We start from the raw sequence: 24,449 nt of genomic DNA, 5'->3' as shown, positions 1-24,449 counted from the left end.
TGAATAGATGTCGGATGGGAGGTACAAGAAAAATGAGACACCTATGCCAATGACCCCCTTCACTAGTGTCGGCACTTTGTTGTTGCTCTCGGCATCCAGGAACCAGAGGGGTGCAGGTATAATGGATTCCATTGTATCGGACTTCCCCTCTTTCAATGTCTTGTCCATCCGGAGGAATGGTTTGCTCAAATACAGTACGCAGGTACTTCAAGACGGCAAACACAGTAACTGGGTAACGCTCAAGATTCTTCTTCTCGCCTAAGAGGGTTTTTCACTAATAAGCAACACATGCATTAGATGTACTGCAGATGTCAACCTCAGGTTATATCCTTTTACGATTCAGTCAGCGGGACCCAGAAGAAGACAGATGATTTGTCGATAAACGGATGGCAACGGAAGATAAAGTAGCTATATCTTTTTACGCATACCTGCCTCGGCCAAACCTACAGTTTTCATTCAACGGTACTTTCTTAGAAAATAATAGAGGGACTCTCCGTTCTGGAGTTTGTAATTACGCGGATGGATTAGATAGATGAGTGCACATTAGACAATAGAGCTATAGGGTCATTTAAAGTTGACATTTAATACCCCATGGATTGTTTTAGAATATGAAAACATTAGCAACGAGATATAAAAAATTGAAAACCTTGGGAAGTGAATAGCACTCAAAAAAGTTTAATACAATTCTGCAACATCTTTCTTGGTGTTAATTGTAACCTGTCACTTTACCTGAAATGTAAAAATCAACACGTTTCTATTTAAATTACGAGGTGCCACAGGTGTCTTCAACAACCAACCAATCCAACACTTCAACGACTTTTCTCATGGCCTTGGAAAAAAGGAGCTAATCACTCAGACTCGCATAATCATTATTCAAAGGCAGCAACGTCTTGACGTTGAGATACTCGTGTCCGTCATTATCCGATTTATGCGAATAAGAACATTGAATGAGCCTCCTATTGAGTACTCTATTAAGACGAGCAAGTTGTTTCAGGACACCCGCTGTGACAATCACCGTTTTCTCACGGCTGCACTGCATGAGAATATTCTCGTTGATTGACTGTAGTATAATGGTACAACAATATGAATCTACAAGTTATTCACAAGTACAAGTGAGGGATGGGCGTTTCATGTCGCTTTTCAGACATGAAATTGTAAAGCAAACGAAGATTACATTCAAAGAAATGACCATAACATAAGTATTAGTCAGAAAATGCTGGGAATGCTGATCAAATAAGACCGACCATCACAGAACGCGTGCTTACATCTTCCGCATTATGCTACAGCATCGGACAGTTCTCCAGAACTTTACTTTGGCTATTTCAGTGTTTTTTCTGTTATTAGTGAAACCTACTAGTGGAATCAACTGTTACGAATGTACATCCTCACAAGGATCTGAATGCGTATACAGTGCAACTTCCTGTCAATATGGATTATTCGGTTGTGTCAAAATTGCAATTTTATCAGGAGGAGTAGATAAAAGTAAGTTTTCAATTTGCTTCCTGGATATGTGATTTCTGAAAGTAACATTTCTCGTATGTGTAAAATGCATTTCCAAATGAAGAAACAACTTCCGGTGTTATATTGGGTGCGGCTATTTTTGAACTCAAATTTGTCAGTAATATTTCCGGTTTTTATTTTGGTCTACTCGGTTTATCTACGATTCAGTAGTTCTCATAAAATCTCTAGTGCAGGTATAACTGTTAGAGAAAGAGAAGTCAAAAACACTAAGGAAATGCTCAAAATAAATCTTGATCTATGAATTATGGAAAACATTTTATACAAAGTTGCTGTTGCCTTTAACCTAACTTCGACTTTAATTTTATCAATAACCATAGCTTTTGTCTTATGATTTATAAAGTTTTGTTTCAGTGGGAATGTTTGTCGACCGTGAACGAAGCATTATATCCATGATCCGAGGATGTGCAATTGTACCATTTGGAGGTAACTATCATTTTCCAGTTGACAAGACATCTCAGTAACTTCTGATATCACTTTCCAGGCGTTGACATGTGTGAACAAACGACACTCTTCGGAACTCGTGTTCTCAAGTGTACATGCTTCAACGATTATTGCAATTCCTCATCCAGTCAGTTGGTGCCGACGATATTGCTCACTTTTCTTGTCGCCCACACTTTGTTATTTTTATTCGGTTGAATGAAAAAATGAGAAAAAACGTGATATTAACATTTTTTATTAACACATGCTCTCTTGTCAAATATCAAGTGCGACTTTCAGTGGCAACTAATAATGTGTTCTCTAGGTGGTGGCGAATGGGAAATCATGTCTTGTCTCTTTGGAAGGATGAAGGGGGAAAATGGTAAGAAAATAAAAAGTGTTGAATTTGAACGATGATGGGACAGAAACAGAGAATGAAAAGATAAATACTGGTTAAATTATGTCGATTTTGGGGAAGACGAGAACGATGTGATCACCACTCGGTGATGTATTGGTCGGCGTTTGGAATGTATTGCTGGTAGTACTTCTTTCCACGAACCTCCTCTGGAGCCATCAGACTGCGGAAAACTTCCTGAAAATGAGATTTGTTTTGGGAAATATCAAAAATACTTTAGGATGCTATTTCTAAATCTAGATCTCACAAACTTTGAAGTAGTAAGTAGTAAGCGTAGCTGACGTCATTTCAAACTTTTTTGTTTGCTTTTCATGCACATTCTCATTTTTACCACCCACAGGCTTAAAATGTCAGGAACAAAAAAGGAAGTCTTCTAAAATTTGGTTGTCCTCTGACATCACCATTACCTACAAGGACATAACTTCCGTTTGATTAGTTTTTATGTTCTTCTTGTTTATTGCTCACTCAGTGGAAACATCAGAAGACACATGTTAGCTACTTAAGAGTAATTCCAACAAGGAAATAAATTATCTCACCTGGATACGAGTCATTGGTGGAGCATTACGAGCCTCGATGACAGTGGCGAACTGGAATGCAATGGCGACGAGCGCAAGAAGGATGAACAACTTGGCGGACATTTTCACAAGATTTGAAAGCTGTCTGAGTGAAGACTTCTGGAAATGAAGATGTTGTAGATTTGGAATAAAAGTAAATCTGAGAAATATTCAAGATGTTATTTGCGTGTAGGAAAGAAAAACAAGTAGCAGAAAAGTTGAACTCATATAGATGATGAATATTTTTGTTTTGAGGATGGCAGTCTAGGTATATAAAAAGAAGCTAGCAGAAAGATTTCTAAAGTACAATCTTCAGACTAGCATCATTTGATGGTAATGGGAAATTGAGTCATGAGTTCATTACCATATATATTTTATGCAACTCCACTGAATCCTAGAGGACAGAGGTGTTGGTAAAACGCGGGGGTCTAGAAGAGGTAGAGCGGAAAAAATGAAGCCGGACCGACGGAAATAAATTCCATCTTTTGCTCCAGCCTCTCATGGACCACTTGAAAAGTGAGTTCCAGAAGCGAGCAAGACGATCAGCTAGCCGGAGAAAAAGAAGAGAAGATTCAAGGAAAGGATAAATTTAGTATCAGTAACCTCGCTTTTAAGCTATTTGTAAAATGGGCGTGGCGTCCGTGGTGAGGACACTCGAGCTCATGTTCTTCATGAGTTCTCCACCCATTTTTCATAAAATATTGTGTAGTTTCTGGAGATTTCGAAAAGAAAGAGCATAAAGTAGGCGGAGCCTTACGTACAGCTGCCACCCCGCTTGAACCTACGGTAGGTTGGACGATGTTGATGTTCGTGTGCTTCGGGAGGCGGATTCGGGAGGGAGGGAACAGAAATCAAATGAACGAACTCCAGAAACTTTCAGAACTGATGTATAACAACTATAAATTACGACAGAAATACTTATGGGCGTTTATACAGGTGTTATCAGTTGGTATAATTAAAAAATTCAATTACAAGATATCATAATTGGAAAGACCTGGTGAAATAAAACTGAATGACTGAAAGACACGTCAAAACCACCTGTTAAGTTCATGGAGAACTTCAATTGAATAATGTCAGAAAGTTTCGAAAATATCCGTCTAGCGTAGGTCTAATTCCATTTTTCAGGCTCCATGATGCAAATACACTTCCTTACCAAACAGGATTAGGCAAGGTAAAAATAAAACGGAGAGCTAAGAATAAAACGTTGGAATGAGGTTTTTTTTATGAATGTGAAAAGGGAACGTTGGCTCTTTTTATCTGATGAGGAATCAGCTGTATTCCATTTTTGTCACATTTCTTTGAAGAGGAGCATCTATTGTGTTTCCTCTAATTCAGAATTTATGAAAAAACCCGCCGAACCTCATCAGGAATTTCTATGAACCCTTTGTGTGAGAATAGGTAGTTTTTGCGTCATTGTTATTAGAACTGTCTAAATACATCTGAACATGTCTAAGCAGAATGTTGATTTTGAAAAATACCGAGAATGTGGTGTGCTTCAAAATTCTTAAAATTTTGAAAACGTTCAGTGGGAATTTTCACGAAATTCCCATATCGAAACAAGTTGCTACAGTATTGCCCATTTGTTGTTATCTAAGCGAATATAAATCAGTTTTAGTTGATTTCGTTTTTGGATTTCAGCTGGCGTATCCGAATTTCCAGTTTAATTTGTGACTACCATTTTTAGACACAATTCAGTGATATCATCGCCGAGATTCACAACGTAATCAGAATTGAAAAAGGCAGTTTATGACAACATCACATCGGTCTTCGCTGATTACACGTAAATTTGCAAAAGTTTCTAATCATGAAGTATCCAGATTTCCGGTCAACGGAAGATGAGATCACAAGAAAGAAGAATCGAGCATGCATCAAAAAATACATCCTCAATGAGCTCTAATTATAACGAAATGTGACTTGTGAATGGATGAAACGTAAAAGTTGTTGGTTCACTACGGGAATAAAGTTAGCAAAAAAGGTAACAAACAACGGTGATGTCGATGTTTAGGATCTATTGTGTTTTTCAGCTCATCAATCCAAAAACCTCGTTGTGGAAACCTAATACTTGCCATTTTGGAATAGTGATTCTTTGCTCTCTAAAGCAAGTTGTTTGCGTGCTCTAGTGTTCTTAACAACTTTCGATTCTTTGGTTTTTGTTCAAAACAGTTTTGAATTCGTCCCTACCCAAAACAATTGTTTGGTTCCTAGAATCAGAAAACTGGGAAAATGACGTTATATTTGACACAACCGAAGATGGATGAGAAAATTACATAAAACAGAGATATAAAACCAATATAAATTCAAATTGGACTCAGATTGGATCTCTCATACATCATTTTACAGTGAATTACGTAGTTTAATCAAAGGGCATCTGAAATGAGGTTGACGTGTCACCGGATATTAAAGATTCGTAGGTTTGGGTGCTCCATCTTCGTCTCGCCGCCGGTTTTATCTATTCTCCTTTGCATCCGTTTTACATATTTCAATCAAAACACTACTACTACTACTACTACTACTACTATAACACGGAGGGTACCGAGTTGAAGTAGACTTGTCAGTCAAAAATAGAAAAATAGAATATTTAGAGTTCACAAATCTCCAACCTCCCCTTTTGTCTATTTCTAATCGTGGGCGACGTTTCAATTGAATGACATCATAGGACTCAAGATTTTTTCCTTTGTTTCAAATGACAACTCCAGACATTGAGATGACTGACAAGTTTAGGTACGTAGTAGTTTCATTGTTTTAGAAATGTGTGGTACTATGGGGTCAAAATAATACAATCAAGATAATAATAATACTCCGAGCCACAGAAATACAAAAGTCGAATGAGATAATTCAATCTTGATATCAATAAACAATGGTCTGCTGGTTGACGTGTTCACCTAGAATTTCATAATTAAATATTGTTCAGTCTGGCACACTAAATATCATTACAAAAGTTTAACCAAATTTGTTCAAGAATATGATCCATTTTGTTCCCAACAATTACTACGTAGGAAAACATCAAAAACATATTCGGTGAACTCGTTCAAAGTTTTCATATGATGCAAAATTTGGAAAGAGATGGACTGGAAAAGGAATTCTACGTATCACGTTACAAAAGAACTGAATTCTTGACCTGTAACGTTCCATCACAAGTTTCTAGCAGCTGACTTTGGTTCATCAAATTAGGTTGGAAAACATGTCTCGCTGTTCCTTTTTCCTGGTTTTTCAAAATCTTGTTTTGCTTGTGATGTCTGTTTTGCTTGGACACCAAACTATATGTTTTTTAAAAGCTGGGATATTTCTCAGAATTATGATGTGTGTGAAAAGTAGTGTCTAGTTTACTACCCAAAAACGTAATTCTATTTCAGAAAGGTTTTAATGATGTTTCTCACTATTTGGGGTGATGTGTTGAAGCAAAAAGTTATTCCAAACTCCAGACAAAAGTGATGGTACATATACGTATAATACGAAACTAAATTGAAAACAACACGGAAAAACAAGCCGAGGTCCCATGAATGGATTATTCCGTCAAAAACGTCAACCGTTTCAGATTTCTACTATAACAGAGGGTTCCTAACAAACCGAAAACAACCAAAACTAGTGTTCTTAGAAATATGTGTTCCTTTGTCGTAAAATGATGTTTATGATCAACTGGAAGCTTTCGAGAAAATGAACATATTCAGAAACATAGGCGTATACAAGTATGGTTAAAGAATTAGGGTTCAATAACCGTGGCATGACGTAGTAGACTTTCTGAAAAAAACCTGAAATTGTTACAGGCGTACATCCCAAATAAGAGATCACCCAGATGCTCAAAAATATATTAATTGATCATTTGTTCATTTTCTATTTACTTTTACTTTTTACTTTTTTCTACCTACCATTATTCATTTTCGAGGTGCAAACGTTTACATTGACACCTACGGGAGTCTTCAAATAATGCAAATGAGTCTAGAACATCAATTCATTTTATATGCATAATCATGCAAAAATATCTCCAAAGTTCAATCATGACTGTTCGCATATTCATGTGGTTCATCCGGAACCTACCATCAAAGTTCAATGTAATAGTGATCCTCTGACGTGGTGCTCTACGCATTAATTTTGTGCACATGACAAGGTCACGCTTGCTTTGGGATTTCTGAATGGATTCTCATTTTGTCTCCTCATTATAATACATTGATGGGTACGCAGATTTTTGGCGAGGAGAAAAAGCAACAGGACCAAAATATCAAACAACCCGACTCGAATTTTTACCAGTCGTGAATAATACATTTAAAAATAACTAACCTAATTTAAAATGACAAAAACTTTTATTTTAACCACTCTCATAGTTGTAAATCATCAAATATCTCACAGATCCCACGCAACTCGATTCATCCTGTTGTAATGGGCATCAAAATGGCTTCCAATTTCAGGCATGACTGGATTGAAACATCACTTCCCTCTCGGTCCATTTTTAGGGGTGCACCACCACTCCAAATGCCAAACAAAATGTAATAACGTTGTTTGACGCTTCAGAACAAAAGGAGCTATCACGCCGGGGGGAGATGTCGTAAATTAAAATTGGGTTCAGATTGAATTCGGATTCTTTTTGTAAGAACACAACAAGATTTTTCAGATCAAAGATTTCATGAAGAGGTTGAATCGAAAAAATAGATTAAAATAGAAAAAAAACAAATTACGTGAGAAAAAGAAATGAAATAATAAAATTGGACTAAATAGCAAGAAGTCACCCGTTAGTTGGTGTTTCAATGGCATTTTCATAGGGAGTTTTAATAACTTTTGTGTGCTCGGGAATTTGGAATAATCACAGTTTGAGAACATGAAACGGATATAAAATTGAATATTGAAACAAGAAATATAGTTAAAAATTTGTGAGAAAAAATCAAGAATATCCGTTAGAGTATTGATTGTATCCAGATGAGTAAGAGTATGGGATGTTCAAGTGAGACGAATCAGCAAACTGCGGTGTGTGAGGTCTGAAATTTAAATTCATTACTATTCTAGTGTTTTAAAAAGAATCTCTTTGCAACTGTAGCAATTTTTTTCTCTGATACAATAGTCATATCACATTTTTTTACTTACTGTGGTGTTGAGTATTGTGCTCCGATACCCGACATCATCACGTCATCCGTTTTCAGCAAGAGACCAGCCGTCAAACTTCTGCAAAAAAAAAAACGATAATTCGATATATCATTGAAAACTTTTTTCATCATTGATGCTCAGCCGTTTTGGTTTGATTGATTTATGACAGCAATATAAAATTTGAAGAAAAAACCAAATACATGGATCCCGGAAGATGTGCAAAAACGAAACAAACTGTTAACACGGTGGTATTATTAAACGCTGGGGATTATGAAAAACTAGAAATTTTGATGTTGAATTTATGACATTGACAAATGAAGGAACGCGGGAGGAATCCCTGAGGAGACATTCAGGGGAAAAACAATTTAGTTTTCAAGTTTCGAAACGTATGCGAACAATAAAGATGTGATTATTCAAAGGGATCATGGTCAACAACTTTTTTCAATGATTGAGATCTGATCTGATCATTTTTTATGAACAGTCAATAAATATCATATCTAAACTATGACTCATTGCTAAGTTGACCCATCGAACTTTTGTCACCTTGACATTATGTACTTATCGCACCGTTTCACCCTCGCTTTTAGCAAGTCTACGTCAATACGCTGAAATTTTTTTTTGACTTTAAACGTCAGATCATCACAAAATGAATGGTAGTTCACAAAGACCACATAGTTGGTGTTTGCTCATCTCAGGTCATATGCGCTAAAGTCTATCGAAACAGTTTTGTCTACGGTCGAGCAAAAAGACGAACATGGGAAACCAAAGAATTTGATGAGAACTTTACTTACGAGTTTGTAGGTGAATTACTAGAAGTGGAAGTGCGGAGAATATCATCACACTGTCCACACATATCCTGACTGCCTGAAGGTATGGATGGTATGTCATTCATGATAGAACAAGGGGTTTGATCTGGAACTGCAAATGCTCTTCTTTTCAAAAAAAATCGGTTATAGATACAAACCATGTCTATCTTCCACATAATCAGTCTCGGCTAGTATTAGTTCCTCCATCAAAACGTCTATTCTGGCGACACCACTCACTTTAGTGAACATAATATCTTCCGAAATTGATTTTGAAAGTACCTGTAACAATAATTTCATTGAAACCTGACTGCAATAATATCAATTGTTCTTACTGAAAGTGGTGTAAGAATGAAAAACGTCAAATCTCCAACACGTGTTAATTCCATTGGCTTGTTTGTTCTGATGTATCTTTCAAAAGCAGTAAATATCTTCCTCCGGGCATTTAATACTAGATTTACTGCATGATTTGATAGTCCTGGCGCCACTGTTAAAAGAAGAACTATTTAAAAAGTCAGTCTTCGAGAATTATCCTACCTGGATTGAAAAATACACACGCTTTCAGAGCAACAAACTCCTTGTTGTCAAGTTTTAAAAACCGCATTGGTTCTACCAACTGGTCCATGACTTTCTCACAGTCTCGAAGGTAAAATCCATCGACACTGAATACTTATTATTCATTTTTCATTGATATTTATTGCAAGTCTTACTATTCTTTGACGTGTGGATTTGTTTTTGAAGCTCTTGGGATGTAAAGATCATTTAGTAGTTTCAACGCGTCAGCGGCACCAACAGAACGATAAGCCACGCATAAGGTCACGTGTTGACCAGCGAAATTCTTGAGAAGAATTGCCTGAAAATGTCACAATAAAAACATAAAAGTCATTTGTGCTTTTAGTTTCTCATGGATTAATTTATACTTTCTGACAGTACGAGTTCTCTTATCAGAATGGAAAAGACGAAAAAGATTCTTTTTTATCAATAGGAATACATTCTGATTGCAGTTTTAATACGGAATCAAGCACAGATGATGCACACATTTTTCGTTTTATAAGTTCGATAACAGTTTTTTCGTTTTGTTCAATGTTCTGTCTAACCTGATCAGCGCTAGAGAGTTGCGTGAATTCTGGAAGTGTTTTTGCCCATTCGATGACCAATAACAATTGACTGTGCATGGATTTGAGAACATCGTTCAGTGTTGCTGTGCTATCTGCATTCGCAAGTCTCTGAAATATGAAACCTTGAAAAATAAGTTCATACTTTAGTCAAAAAACAAACATTCTTGGACTTCGTGGTGTATTCCACATTTCCGGTTTGAGTGATCACTGTGTCTCGGAGACTTTGTATTGTCAATTCAGACTTCAGAAGATTCTCCAGAAGTTCTTCAAACTCATCGGGGTTGGGTGACAACGCTAATTCAGGAGATGTTCGTGGTGTTGCTTCTTGTTGATGGCTTCTCACGTTGTCTTTTTTCTCCCTGGATAACAAAAAAACGTATTTTCTAGATCTAGAAATTTTTTGATGTAGCTATATGGAGTTTTTACAAGTAGAAAAGAAAACTGACCGTTTTCCGATTACATCTCTTTCACTTTGAACTTGGTCATCACGCATTCCAGATGCAATACATTTCATGAATCTGCAGTACCGACAAACTGCTCTGTTATCTAAAATGAAAACTATAAATTCAGATTTCTGGTTACATAATCACTTACGTTTGTCAATTTCACATTTCGATTCAAATCTGCAGTGATAATCATAGTTCCTTCTCACTGTCCTCCGGAAAAACCCTTTGCATCCATTACACGCAATTGCTCCATAATGCCTACCGGTAGCCACGTCGCTACATATATGACATATAGAGTTGTCTTTACCTGAAAACACAAAATTGCAAAGATTTCAATCAAGAAAAAAACAGAAACATACCGTCTGATTCAAGTTTATTTTCACCGTTGTATGTCCCCAACATTTGACCTCTGTAATAATGTGGAATCAATAAAGTAGGTTCAACTGGGGGGTGGCGGTGGTGGGGTGAAATGAGAAGAGGACAAGAAGGCAAACAAAACAATCGAGAGAGCGGGCGTGGGGAGGAATGAAGGTAAAACTAACGTGTGTTTTGTTTCCCTTCCTCTCAATCTATTGATCCAAACGGTCGAAAAGATATATAGTTGATTAAATCAATCAAACAGTTATTATTTTGAAACGTAAAGTAAGTGCAATTTTGAAATAATGAAACTGTGATACCACCAGGACAGACACACGATGCTTTCATTTCGGACGCTTATCAGAAAAGGGAAATTGTGCTTTTTTTATCAAATCAATAAACGAATGTGGCGTGATTGCCAGTAGAAGTGTCCTCTCAACTGATTTCCGCCTCATTCTTCCCTTCCGAAATAATTACAATCAAGCAGGGAGCCAAAATTCTGTTTGGTGCAAGAATTGAAAAATGCAAGTTCAGCGTGAGAAATAATGATGAAGAAGACATGTGATAGGAGAATGGCAACAGCGTGTGTTGGGATGTGTCAGGACGGAGAGAAAACTGGACACATGTCGAGAAGGTTATCGGAAGAACACAACCACACAGTCTGATTGTTCATAGAGTGCTCTCAATGACGCACTACAATGTAGTACACAGATTCCCAAAACTCATTTGTTTCGAGCGGTGAAAGGAAAAGAATAGATCCGTCATCTCTCAAAGAAAATGATTGAGTAGTAGGTATTCCATGATAATATCTTCTGCCAGATACTCAATTTGTTATCCTAAGTAAATTAAACAAGTTTGACCTCAAACAAAAAACAGTGAACAAAATTTCTATGAAAAATATGGAAAATACGATTGGTTTTGAATGCAAATACTTTCCTGCTAGAATACAAAACGCTTTATGATACGTTGCCACCTTTTTCAAAATTTTTAAATTAAAGATAACATCAGAACTGGCACCATCGGCAGAATAAGGAAAAATCAAGATAACTGGAATACAAAGCACGTGAATTGTAAAAGGAGAACAAAAACGTTCAAATTTCACCAGAGTTCATATTTCACGATAGTTTCTTTAAAAGTTGTATTAGCATTAGATCTTAAGGAAGCCTGGAAATTGCAGCAGGTGTTTAAAGAAAACGATTAAAACTCAGTTTTTACACACACTACGTTTGATGTGGAATACTCCAAGAGCGTACATCACACTAAACACAAAAATAAATTGATCTCCAGTTGGAGAAGGTCGAAGAAACCTTGATAGGTAACTTTTTGGTATCTGATGAGGCAAAACCGTCTCGATTCTTCTTCATGCCAATCAAGAGACACAAATGAAAGGGTTCTTTTTCATATTCTTCTTCTCCTATAGCAGAAAAGTGTAATTAAGAAACGAAGACCCTCGGCATGCCGAACCAATGCTATTTTCACGTTTTCCCCATTTGGTGAAGTGGGTTGAACATTTGATAATAAAATATAACTAGCAGAATTGTCAACGCTATTATAATTCAATAGATCTTAATCGGAAATTAAATTCATGCAAGATGGGGGGAAAGAAACGAAAAAATTCGAGGTGCACTTGAGGATAAGTACTACGTAGGTTACACTAAATGTGTAACAAAACAGAAATCAGAGATGAATGTGTGAACTGCCATTCTATTCTTCCCATTAGTTACTCTTCTGGTTTTTAAAAATAGAACGTGATGCATGACAACTATATATTTTTGTATACGAACTGAAGCAAAGATTCTGATTTTTGAATTTTTATGGGGTTTGAATCTGGTTGAAATGGAATACAATTGACGTCATATCCTGTAGTTTACACGCGCGTGAAATTCAAGAGAGATCAATTTCTTGCAGGTTTTTAGAGAGAAAAAACAAACAAATGTCGCATTCAACCTGAAAATTTTTGGTTAGAAATTATCGAACTAAATGATAATTTGTTTTAGTAAGTAAATTCTTGAACAAAAAATTAAAAACAGGTGTTTCATTGATTCCGAAAAACACTTTTTTTTTCAATGAAATACTAAGAACTCCTAGCTGCGAAATTTCATTACGAGATTTTTGATCTCTTCGTTTTTTTTGAGGAATTTGCCAACTTAGCGGAGGTGAAAAGTGATCAAGTTGTGATGAACAGGAATAGGAAACATTTTATAGTTTGTGGAAACTGATAAAGAAAGTTAAAATTTCATGGAAAAATAATCTAAAGACAACGATCAGTTCTCTTTCAAAGCGGATGAACGAGAGAATGAGGTCGGTTTCTCTATTAAAGATCAGTTTACATTGGGAAACCAAAAAAACACTGGAGGGCAAAATGAAACACTCTCACACACACACACACATAAACCACGCGCTCTTCACTATTTTTTTCACTTCATATTCAGTGAATGACTTTGCAAAAGTGTGTGAGAATTCAGATAGAATAGTAAAAAAACTGAAGGGGATCAACAGAAACGGGAATAAAGAGTTACAATCTGTTCATCTACATGGCGACTATCGTAACGGATCAAGGACGACCAATAGATATTCGTGCGATACCAAACACGGGAAATCGAGACGAGTGCTGACATTCTTTTTTTTTGTTGCAAAAGACCGTTGGTCACGCTTACAAACAAGATAATCACGTGGAGGTCGCAAGTAGTTTGCCACAGATAGTCGCAAGAAATTACAAATGATGATAAGAGTTCTTTGGATACTAAGAGAAACGAAATCGTTGATCAGAATACCAACGGACAGGCAGTGTGGAAACCATGCTGAAGTTTTGTTGATAATAGGGTAAAGTATTTAGATATTTTTGAAAGTTTCAAAGTATACGTTTCATTGGCTACGTTCTAGTTTCAAGAACAAACTGTATCTGAACAAACCCGTACAAATTATTGGAAAAGTGAGTAAGTGTGAAAAATGAAGAAAACTAATAACTTCTATTTTTACCAAAATAGACACTGTTGATTGACACTGGGTGTGCAAATAGTAGTAGCTAATAACAAAATTATTGAAGTTTGGTATTTCAAATTTAGTATTTTGAAAGCCAGTTGGGTCTAGCTTATAGTACATTTTGATATCACAGGTGAGGTAATTAATTCACTTTTACCAACTATAAATACAAAGGAAAAAATTTAATTGAACTTTCTGGCTGAAAACAATTTCCAAAAAACTAGACTATTCGATTTTCTAAAAGTGACGTTTTTTCAGATTTGTTGAGAAAAGTACAATACCGGAATTCACGTATGTTCTTGGAATATATGTAAGATTTGCATCAAGAAAAATAAAGGCGAGTCTTTTTTCATTATGAAGAAGTCAAGGAATTTTTTGTATGTGAAACTTCAAATATCATGAGAAAATATGGAGCTAGATGTCAAAAATTATATATTTCAAAGTTATCACAAACTTTGAGAATAGTTTGAAGTTTTTTCATACGCCAAAGCCAACGGTAATTCCTTCATTTGTTTAGTAGAAGAACAACTACTAATTGATAAATAAGTTCCAAGTCTACGAAAAAGTGCATGGAAACTTGAAAAATTGTGTGAAGAAAGTCCGACAAAGGAAGCTCAGACGGGGTCCTATTGTTATGAGAAACATAGAAACGTTGCACATGCCTGGAGACAGAACCGGAAGCTTTGTGCATTTTGAACACCTTTTCTTTTCTTCCACACTTTTTTTTGGTTTTTGATCTTTCTTCTGAATAGTAGAATTTTGAAAGTTGCTGAGCTTTTTTCGATGGAAGTTTCTTGAGGCGCCTCGAAAAGATTCTTTTCCAAAAATACCTGATACTGAATAGGGTGTCGAGCAGGTCCATTGTTTGAAGCGTTTTTTATTGCCTGTCCAGATGAGACGGGTGGAGAATTTGAAGTTTCCTGCAAAAAATTGCCGTTACAGATGCCTGTATCAAAAAAGCAGTTAACAACAAAATTTAAATACCAGTATTGAATTTTGGAAAGAGATTTGAGTATTCAAATCGAAATACGTAAAAAAGGTAGAAATGGGCGTATGAATAGAGCTAGGGAGGAATTGAAATCCGGAATAAACCTATCAACTAAGGATTATCTAGATTGAGAATATGGATCATAGTCACGTAATTACTTTTTCCAAGCTATATTTGAATCAAGTACGTCAGGCTTTCGATTAAAACACGTTTTGAAGTGTTATGACAACGAGTACTATAACGTGTCGAAACCAAATAGGTGATTACGAGCACTACCAACCCAGGATTTCTGACGCTTGGTTTATTGAACAGATCTCTAAAAGTTACGTAGATAATATTTTTTGTACTCAGGTATTGTATCGGATCAGCCAGTTGTAGTTGTTTCAAAGTTGGAAAACAGCTGTTATGTAATTTGAAGAAGAATCAAATCTAGACGATAAATTCACTCAGTTGTTGAATCTCTAACTCAAAAATCTCATGTTTAGCTAGCTACCTTTGTGAACTAAAATCGATAGAGCCACGAAGCGATGATAAGTAAAATGTTGTTTTGCGCTGCGTTGTGATGCCGTTAGTTCAGGTACAAATTTGTGAAAGCTTGAATACTCGTTGCTGCTTTTTTTTAATTTCATGTTGTTTTCGTCTTGTCAGCCCATCATCTTTTTTACCCAATTTCATTTTTGTTTAATGCATACTGTATCTAACGGAAAACCTCTCGAACTGTTCCGTTTTTTTGTAGGCAAATGCTCTCCTCCATTAGTTGTTACTTCGGGGTCCTAGGATGTTTTTGTTCCATCAACAAACAAAAAAGGTTGAGTGTAATCGCAGGGAAACACGTACTGCTAATGAGGTGAGAACGACTACAATACGAAAAAGACAAGCATGAGCAAATAGAGAGGTCCATTAATACGATACGATAAATCGTCGGTCGTCGGTGACGTCATGCGCTCATGACATAAGAAGAATCTGCGCAACAGGACACGCAACGTTTTCATCTCCTTTTGGCAAAAAGAGACGGACCTGCCTCCCGTGGCGAACGGATTAGTGCGATCGGATGTGGACGGAGAATCGGTGGGGATTCTCAATCCACATCGAGACCACATTAATCATACTGAACCAACAGACAATCCTCTCAAAAAACAATTGAGCAGTCAAGAAGTCAGATTCCTGAATGAGGAGGTGAATGAGGGAGAGAACAAACTTCTCGAAAGTGGAAACGAGAAATGATAAATAAATGAAAACAATGGAGAGAAAGCCAGAAAGCCTTGTTAAAAAATGAAAAAGCTAATCACTGTTGCCCATAGCTGAAATGCGGAAATCACAAGAGCCGATAAAAAAAAAGCTAAATCCTTATCTTCTTTGCAAGAGCAATAGGAAACTTATTCTATAGCCACGGCACCTTTGGAATTAAAGAATAAGCTATGTTGCAAGATATTATTATTTTAGTGTGTAAAATGTCTTGTTTCATGATATTCTTTCCCTTCAGTAAGTCTAATATAATCAATTTCAAGCAGTTACATGTTTTTGAATATACGTCAGGACTCTGCATGCATGGAATATCATGTAATCTGACTTTTGAAAACTGAAGCCCGGCTAGCCCTTTCCTCTTTTTCTCTTCTTTTTCTGTTTAGTTTTCTGAGTATTTCTGAACCGCATGTTGAATACACCTTCCCAGTTTTCTAGGTTGTCTAGGCAACGTACATATATTGATAAGAACTGCGTTTTGCCAGCTTTCAAAACTACATATTTTGGTTCTTTAGTCTGCATTAAGTGTCTGAGCCTTCTCATTCAAATACTCTCCTTTGCCATCTGCATGCTAAGGATGACACAAGAGCATTTGGTGGTGGTGGCATTCATCACCGAACCTCCTCTGCCAACGATTTGTGCGTGTTCTGGCCACACATAGAGGAGGTCACACATTATACCCATCGGCCTGCGAGGAGACTCACCGGTGCGACAGGAGTTACGCCATATGCAACAGGTGCATGGGTGCCTGGGTGTGCTGTTTCGCCTCCAGTCGCACAGGTCCTCACTGTATCCGAGTAAGACACCAGTCGATAATACGGAAAGGCCTCCGCTCTCTCATTGCTCTTTTGAGACCACGCCCCCTCCCCCCGTGTACACCACAAATTACTAGATTGCAACAACAGCATATGCATAAGGTTCGTCGTTGGCTACCTACCCGCATTCATTCTAATATCTCGTGCTGTCGACGCCTCCCTTCTCTTGTGCAAACCTACACACAGTGTATTGTCTCCAATATTCCAAGATGCACCTATGCGAACGCCGTTTGTTGAGACTACATTTTTGCTCATATTTTTGAAATTTAGTTTGCGCTATTTCAATATTTTTTGTAATCATGCTTTCTTCCAAAAAATTGGCCTCTCTCAATAATATTTCTCCTCAAAACAATGTAGGCATGCGATTTCTCTCAAAAGGGCGCGTTTGCATAGGTGCTACTTGGAATATTGTTTGCCTGCCTCTCATATTTCTCCCCCATTTAATCAGTCCTCTCCCTCTGAGTACTTTTTTGAGAAAACACTGAACTATCATTAGTCTCTAATGATATTAGCTGTTTCTGAACGAGAATTCGTGAGATAATATGTTATACTGCAAGTCTTGTGGCATAGAAATCAATTCGGTTTTGATCTTCACTATTCGTTTTTTCTCACTCCGCTCCACTTATTTTTCATTAGTTAATTTTCAGGTAAAAATGGCAAAAACTCCTAAGAAACAAAACAAAAAACCAACGTCGGCGTTGTCCGGAAGACCAACGAGAACCAAAAAGTCAACGATTTCTCCTGAGTTCGAAGGTTAGTTTTCCTATTTTGAATCTAGAGAAGATAATATCCCTATTTCTTTCAGTTTACGCTATGACGGTTAAAGATTACAAGAAACGCGGTCAGGCTCAACCTATCAATCCGAATCGTGCCTCTACCGGAAGCCAGAAGAGAACCAGTGAGTTTTATTGAAGTAAGGCGTAGTCATTTAGAATAACCCTAATAATTTCAATTCAAATTTCAAAAAAGAAGCAAATGTTCTTGCTCGCTCAAATCAACACTTTATTATTTCAGCTCACCAATCTCCCAGAGCCGTTCGGAATGCCGAGGCGGTTCAGAATGTTGGAGCGAGCCAAAGTTCTGGAGCAGTCCGAAATGTAGGAGCCGTTCGAAATACCGCAGCCGTCCGAAATACCGGAGCCGTTCGAAATACGGGAGCCGTTCGAAATGCCCAAAAAGTTGTGTCTGCTCCATCAGCATCGTCCGGAAGACCAACGAGAACCACAAAATCAACGATTTCTCCTGAGTACGAAGGTAAGTTACCCTATTTTGAATCTAGAGAAGATAATATCTATACATTCTTCAGTTTACGCTGTGAAGGTAAAGGAGAACAAGAAACGCGGTCAGGTTCAACCTACCACTTCAAATAGTGCCTCTACCGGAAGCCAAAGCAGAAACAGTAAGTTAGAAGGAATACATGAATGATCCATGTAAAGTTAACCGAATAATTGAAATAGAATTTTTTGAGAAACAAATGTTCTTGCTCGTTCAAATCAACATTTTCTCATTTCAGCTAGCCAAACCCCCAAACCCGCTCAGAAAGCCGGAGCGGTTCGAAATGCTGGAGCGGTCCGTAATGCTGGAGCGGTCCGTAATGGTGGAGTAGTTCAAAATGCTAGAGCGGTTCGAAATGCTGGTGCAATCAGAAAAGCCGGAGCCGTCCAAAATGCCCAAAGCGTTGTGCTTCCTCCATTGGCATTGTCAGAGAGAAAACCGAGAGAAAGAACAACGACCTTCAAGGGCTCTGATTACTGTAGGTTTTTCTATTTTACGCTTTTAGCAGGGTACATCACTGTTGCTTTTTCAGCTAATACACTGAACGGAAAGCAACAAAAGAAGGCTGCCTCACAAGTCTAATCGTCCAATTGCCTGCTTTGGATAAAGCTTTTAAATTTCTTGTAATATTATTCCTCTCGTTTTTTTAATAACAGTATTAGAAGGGTGGTCTGTTGTCGTCAGTTGTTCTGTGTCAAAGCTAGATAACAGTCGATCCAAAGTGAGGTCTACCATCTGTTTGTACAGTTTTCAATTCTTTGTAAAAGATTCAGCCTTTTGCTTTGTGTCATGAATTTTCAAAAGGCTCTGTCATCTACTTCGTAATTTACATTGTTTCTAATAAATCTATTTTGTCGCTGTCTTCTTTTTGGATGCTCTCTGTTCTTTCTTCTACAAAACTACACCAACTTTTTCTTTCATGTCTAACTCCTTAGTTTTTAAAAGGGTTATCATTAAAGTGTTGTGTCCTTCACTTAGCGTGAGTCAAGTGGGTTTCTTAGTTCACAAATTCATTGGAACTGATTTCTATAAGAAAAAGTCACCTATGACAGGGATTTTTGCAAATTGTCACATATTTTATAAAGCCATGCATCATTTTTGGTAGCGTATTCTTTAAAACACTTTTTTTAATTCGGAAAAAAGTGAACGATTGTGGTTGTTTCTCAAAAATATTTAGTATTACAGTACAAAAATATGCGACAAATTGCCAAAAGAAAGGAGCCGACTCAGCAGTAGTGATTAAAAAAGCATGAAGTTTTAGCGTGTAAAAATATATCAATCTTCAAATTTCAACGTTTTAGAAACACAACGATTCTTGCCCAAACAATGAAATTTAATGACAGCTTTCTCATTGTAACATTTATTCTACTGGTCATTTATCTAATCTAAAAAATCTGTCATCATCACTTTGTTTGTCTATTATTTTGATAATGTTGTCCAATCCTAGAATTCTAGTTTTGTAGTTAACCATTTTTCATACTAAGACTCCCAGAAAATATTTTTGTTGAAATGAATTTTCGATTCAACTTTATCCAGCAAGCAAAGATAATAATTTTTAAAATTTGTTCCACGAGAGATTCGCCTAAAAAAGTTGTCAACTACAAACCTGGAACTCTACAGTAATGTTCAGTAAAATATACAATTTTGTTCTTTCCAGTTGAAAATGTCTAACTTAGAAAGTGTGTGATGATATCACTGGTTTTCCCATAAAGTTAATTTTTATAAATCATACAGATCAGGAATAAAGGTTTATTTTTAAGTTGACGACTTTCTTGTTCTCTCTAGCAAGTTGAAAACTGCTCAAACTACTTAGTTTTTCGATAAAAATGAGGTCTGTCGCACATTGAAATGTGGAAAATTTGAAAACATTTTCTATTTCCTTCGAATCAGTTGCAATAACCCAAAAAGAAACTCTACACTACAAAAAAACCGTCAGACGTAAGCTAATATTTGAAACTTTGCATGGTGGATGAAACAAGATGATGTCAACACTCCAAAAAACTCATTGATTATTGTAACTTCCCACTGTAAAAAACGAAACAGCAAATCATGACGGGCAAAACTCTATCTGAACGAATATCTGAAGAACTCGTACAATTTGAGGTTTTTATCCAAAGTAATTTATTCATGTACCACATTTTTCCATAACACCACGAGTTAAATTCGTTTGGTAAAATTTATTAGAAGACCCAGTATGTTTGACACGAATGCAATGAGAGAAGTGACTTGCATTGCTTACACAACACAAGGGAAAATTTGAAAAAGCAAGAGATAGCAAAATAAGTAGCACAGGGCAACATGTCATCCGAACTGACAATACATCGGACCACCGATTTTTGCCTTATTAGTAAAGATGAGATGACACGTCGCCAAGAGCCGTTGAGAGAGGGGGAAAGTAGAGAAGGGGGAAGAAGTAAAAAGGAATAAGTTAACGATTGTGAAATTTAACAACAGGTTCAAAAACCCCGATGCGTTGAACTGAATTGTGACGATTGATTTAGAGTTCGGTGTGTCCCTCCTCATCAGCCTCCTCCTCGGCCTTCTCCTCTTCGGAAGCTCCAGCTCCGTCCTTTCCGTTGGTGTCGAGGAACTTGGTGAATCCTTCGATGGTACGGTCTCCGGTGTAGTCGATGACCTTGTTGGATCCAGCTGGGAAGAACTTGATGGTTGGGAAGGATTGGATCTTGACATCCTCGACCTGAAAATCAGTTAGTTAGAAATCAATATTTTCAAAATTCTGTGTATTTTCTTACCTCGTTGAGAGTGGAGTCCATCTTGGCAATAACGATGCTCTCGTCATCAGCGTACTTCTCTCCGAGCTTGTCCCAGGTTGGGGCGAGTTGCTTGCAGTGTCCGCACCATGGAGCGTAGAACTCGACGAGGACGTTCTTGGTGTTGTCACGGGCGACTTGTTCGAAGTTCTTTCCGACAAGAATCTTGACTGGGTTCTTGTCCCAATCCTCTGGAACCTCCTCGGACATAAGGTGTGGCTTGACGGATCCATCAAGGTAGTTTTGGGTGAACTTGGAGATGTTCTCGGTGGTGATCTCCTCGAAGTCTGGCTTGAACTTGGTCATGTCCTCCTCAAGAGAGATAAGACGGATGGCTGGGAGCTCGTCCTTCTTGAGTCCGAAGAATTCCATGATTCTGGCGTTCTCCTCAACATCGGTGTTAATGTAGACGAAGAGGACTTTTCCCTTGAATTGCTTGGCGGCGTTCTTGAACTCAGTCTCGAGTTTGGCAAAGTCAGATGATTCCTTGGAGACGAAGAGAAGGTTGTGAGACTTGATCTCTCCTCCGAAGATGACTGAGGCAGTTTCTTGGGTGAACTCGGAGACGAGGGCAAGACGGTTGGCTTGGATCCAGGCCTTGAGAGCATCTTGGGTGAGCTTCTCGTCGAAAGCGACACGTCCATCATCGAACTTCTTGAAAAGAACGATTCCTTCTCCCTTGAGCTCAATCTCAGACTTGACAGCTTCTTCGGTGGAGATTCCGAATGGAATATCGTCGATTCCGGCGGCAACCTCGAGGAAGGTCTTGGCATCATCGGAAGCGGTGTCCTGAAAATTACCAGATTGTATTCTTAATTCCCTTTTCTTACTCTCATTGACCACTTCTTTCTTATCTAGAGCACTCAGAGGTAAACAATGGAACGATGTGCCGTATCGTATCGCCTAGTCCACGTCAGCACTAAAGGTATTACAGGGTTGTCTCGCTCTGTACAGTACACACTATCTCGTCGACCTACACCTCTCTCCTATTATGGATTCGAGGTCACTCATACAACGCCGCGGAGGATTAAACAAATCGGTCAAGGGCGACATCATCTTTTGTTCTTACCTTGAAGTATCCGATAACAACAACATCGGCGGATTCTTGGAGCTCCTTAACGGCATCGGCGTCAGAAAGTGGCTTGGCAACTGGTCCGGTCTTCTTCTTCAACCAGGCGATGATCGAGTCGTGGTCGCGTCCTCCGTTGTATTCTTGTGGCTTTCCGTTGCGGAAAAGCTTGAGGGTTGGGTATCCGCGGACCTCGAACTTGGAGGAAACCTCTCCGTGGACGGTGGCATCGAGCTTTCCGAGCTTGATCTCGGATCCTTCTTCCTTGAGTTGAGTGGCGGCCTTAGCGTATTCTGGAGCAAGGGATTTGCAGTGTCCGCACCATGGGGCGTAGAACTCGACAAGAATGAATTCGTTTCCATTGATCACTTCATCGAAGTTATCCTGAAAATATATCAATTGATTATTTGTTTCATAGAAAAATTTCAAAATATTTTCAAAACTTTTGGTTTTTTGGGATTTCAGATATCCAAAAAGTATTACTGTAATTAATCTCTGTCCTGAAATATTTAATTGAAACCGAAACATACCTTAGTAAGAACAATGACATTCTCTTCTTCTTCAATGACGGCAGCCGAGGCGCCCAAGACGAGGAAAAACAGACCGACGAGCCGGAACATCACGATGAATAGTGAATGGATCGGGAGTGTCCTCTTCTGCAGGCAGAGCGATGTCGACGCTTACTTAGTCGTGGAACACGTCGATTGGCCCGCCCCTGTCCCGCCCCTATTGTTCCTATTGGTCGTGCAGTTCGCGAGAGAGCGGGCAGAGACGCGTCGTATACTGCGGCAACTCACGTAGCCCACCGGGGGATTGCATCTTGAGAAAACCGAAGACAAGGACACTGGGTCAACTGTGGAATGATGTATTGAGAAATGAATGGAAGTTGGTTAAAGTATTGGGTCACCCAAATTTACGGCAGAAGAGAGTGCCGGCGCAAGGAACCGCCGCGCGGACAAATGAGAAAATATGACAAATTGGTTGGAGAGAGGGGAGCGCGGAAACACAACTAATGTAAATAATGCAGGAGAGCACAAAACGAAAAATGGCATGCATCGATATTTTAATGTTTCATTTCCGATATGGCTCAGCTGGGTGTGAATGACGGAAAAAAGCCTTTTCAATAACATAGCTCCCTGTAGTGTCAATTTCATCTGCTCTTTTTTTCCAATTTCCTTCCCGACTGGTCTTTTTCAGTGTTCTTCTCTCTAAGAGCCTCTTATGGTATTTTACTCGTAAAGTTGAATGAGTTAACTTTCAAATCTGTACATTCCCCTTTTCAACTCTATGCCTGTGCTTCCTATCTCTTTCTCATCTTTTCTTTTTGTTTGTAATGCCAATGTGAGCAGAGCGAGGTGGTATACAAAACGTGGGGAGAAAAATCGACATATGGCCCATTTTAGTTGGTTTGGGAGTAAACAGAGAGAGGAAAAAACAAACGATGTGTGCATAATTAACTAGTGTCTCAATGAAAACTGACTACTTTGTAAGCTAACTTCATCTGTATCAGTTTTACTTAAAGAGAGTGGAATTAAATCTTTGAAATGAACCTAGGAGTCATCGTGAATTTTGAGTTGGTGTGAAATGTCTTGTTGGTCTTTTTATTCGAAGCTCATGGCATTCTTTCAGCTAAACTTCACAAATCTGGTAACTCCAGCTTGCATGTATCCATCCTCGTTTCCTTGTCAATTTTAGTGTTTTCCCAGTTGTGTTATAAATCTCCATTGTATTGGATCCATTCATTCGAACGATCTCTTTACTCTTCCCTCTGCCTGAGCGGTTCTCATAACCCATCGCCTTTTTTCTCTCCTTGTGCCTGCGCTTCTTGACACACATTGTCTCTATTCAATGAACTAGAGACCTTGTCTCTTTGCACGTCTTCTGCTCGGACAACTGCTGTGAGGGGTCTGTAGTTGTTGTATATCATACCGATCTCATCAACGTCTTCATCCTTTTTTCATCTCCTCATCTCCCCCCTCCTTCTTACTCGTCTCACAAAAAATGGAGGTCAACTGATACGTTTCGCAAGTCAAGCACCATGTCAAGGCCGCTCGTTCGTCTTCTTTTCCGTAATCTCTCGGTATATCTCCCGTTTTTGATCGGCAAGAATACCTGCGTAGTGGTTATCTTATCTACCGAAAGAATAAGGTCGCTTGCGGAATGGTTAGCAACCAACAGCACAATCGCCGGTGTTTTTGAAAGTGTAGTGTAACACAAAAAACCATATGGAAAACTCCTGTACGTCATCTGATAATATTTGTCATATGTGCAGCAGAAAAGAGAAACCGAAAGGGAGAGATAAGCACAAACAAGTGTCTCGCAACCTACAATTCAACCGTAAATACCTCATACTGTTTACTTGACCGAGTAAAGTATTGATTTTTGTGTCAGGTGGAATCCTTGAAGGAAAACCAGAAAAATGGCTGAAAAACCGAGAAGGTAATTAGGTTTTTTTCTTTTTCCCAATAGTGTGTTTGCCCATTTGACAATTAACAAAGTGTGACTTTCTTTACCCAAATAACACCTGTTGTGAATAACTAGGCCAGCCTCGTCATAGTTCATAACGTTGCGAAATCGTTTGCGCAGTTCTTTTTTTCCTTTCA

At 38.1% G+C, this 24,449-nt stretch overlaps 6 protein-coding genes across 6 annotated transcripts; 3 read left to right on the top strand and 3 right to left on the bottom strand.

Annotated features, from left to right (window-relative positions):
* Window positions 1–1,277: 1,277 nt before the first annotated feature.
* On the top strand, window positions 1,278–2,157 carry GCK72_024279 (uncharacterized protein; the record flags this gene model as incomplete). The annotated part of the gene is made up of 3 exons (XM_003117803.2): window positions 1,278–1,482; window positions 1,873–1,944; window positions 2,003–2,157. 3 exons carry the CDS (start codon window positions 1,278–1,280, stop codon window positions 2,155–2,157), a joined length of 432 nt encoding a protein of 143 aa, XP_003117851.2.
* Window positions 2,158–2,431: 274 nt separating this feature from the next.
* On the bottom strand, window positions 2,432–2,991 carry GCK72_024278 (uncharacterized protein; the record flags this gene model as incomplete). The annotated part of the gene is made up of 2 exons (XM_003118031.1): window positions 2,432–2,530; window positions 2,890–2,991. The coding sequence occupies 2 exons, from the start codon at window positions 2,989–2,991 to the stop codon at window positions 2,432–2,434; spliced, it is 201 nt and encodes a 66-aa protein (XP_003118079.1).
* A 4,789-nt stretch (window positions 2,992–7,780) lies between these two features.
* GCK72_024277 (uncharacterized protein) lies at window positions 7,781–10,749 on the bottom strand (the record flags this gene model as incomplete). Its single annotated transcript, XM_053735807.1, has 12 exons — window positions 7,781–7,874; window positions 7,981–8,058; window positions 8,772–8,844; window positions 8,945–9,065; window positions 9,119–9,270; window positions 9,321–9,445; window positions 9,494–9,636; window positions 9,881–10,009; window positions 10,062–10,260; window positions 10,348–10,447; window positions 10,496–10,654; window positions 10,707–10,749. 12 exons carry the CDS (start codon window positions 10,747–10,749, stop codon window positions 7,781–7,783), a joined length of 1,416 nt encoding a protein of 471 aa, XP_053579373.1.
* Window positions 10,750–17,384: 6,635 nt separating this feature from the next.
* GCK72_024276 (uncharacterized protein) lies at window positions 17,385–18,588 on the top strand (the record flags this gene model as incomplete). The annotated part of the gene is made up of 6 exons (XM_003118317.2): window positions 17,385–17,484; window positions 17,537–17,629; window positions 17,746–17,985; window positions 18,038–18,130; window positions 18,245–18,484; window positions 18,539–18,588. The coding sequence occupies 6 exons, from the start codon at window positions 17,385–17,387 to the stop codon at window positions 18,586–18,588; spliced, it is 816 nt and encodes a 271-aa protein (XP_003118365.2).
* A 1,716-nt stretch (window positions 18,589–20,304) lies between these two features.
* On the top strand, window positions 20,305–21,260 carry GCK72_024275 (uncharacterized protein; the record flags this gene model as incomplete). The annotated part of the gene is made up of 3 exons (XM_053735806.1): window positions 20,305–20,401; window positions 20,508–20,714; window positions 20,776–21,260. The coding sequence occupies 3 exons, from the start codon at window positions 20,305–20,307 to the stop codon at window positions 21,258–21,260; spliced, it is 789 nt and encodes a 262-aa protein (XP_053579372.1).
* On the bottom strand, window positions 20,504–22,466 carry GCK72_024274 (uncharacterized protein; the record flags this gene model as incomplete). Its single annotated transcript, XM_053735805.1, has 4 exons — window positions 20,504–20,704; window positions 20,760–21,566; window positions 21,847–22,230; window positions 22,377–22,466. The coding sequence occupies 4 exons, from the start codon at window positions 22,464–22,466 to the stop codon at window positions 20,504–20,506; spliced, it is 1,482 nt and encodes a 493-aa protein (XP_053579371.1).
* Between the last annotated feature and the right edge of the window lie 1,983 nt (window positions 22,467–24,449).

The sequence above is a fragment of the Caenorhabditis remanei genome, chromosome X (genome assembly GCF_010183535.1).
Source record: "Caenorhabditis remanei strain PX506 chromosome X, whole genome shotgun sequence".
Classification (NCBI taxonomy): domain Eukaryota; kingdom Metazoa; phylum Nematoda; class Chromadorea; order Rhabditida; family Rhabditidae; genus Caenorhabditis; species Caenorhabditis remanei.
This window is presented reverse-complemented; position numbering and strand designations above follow the sequence as displayed.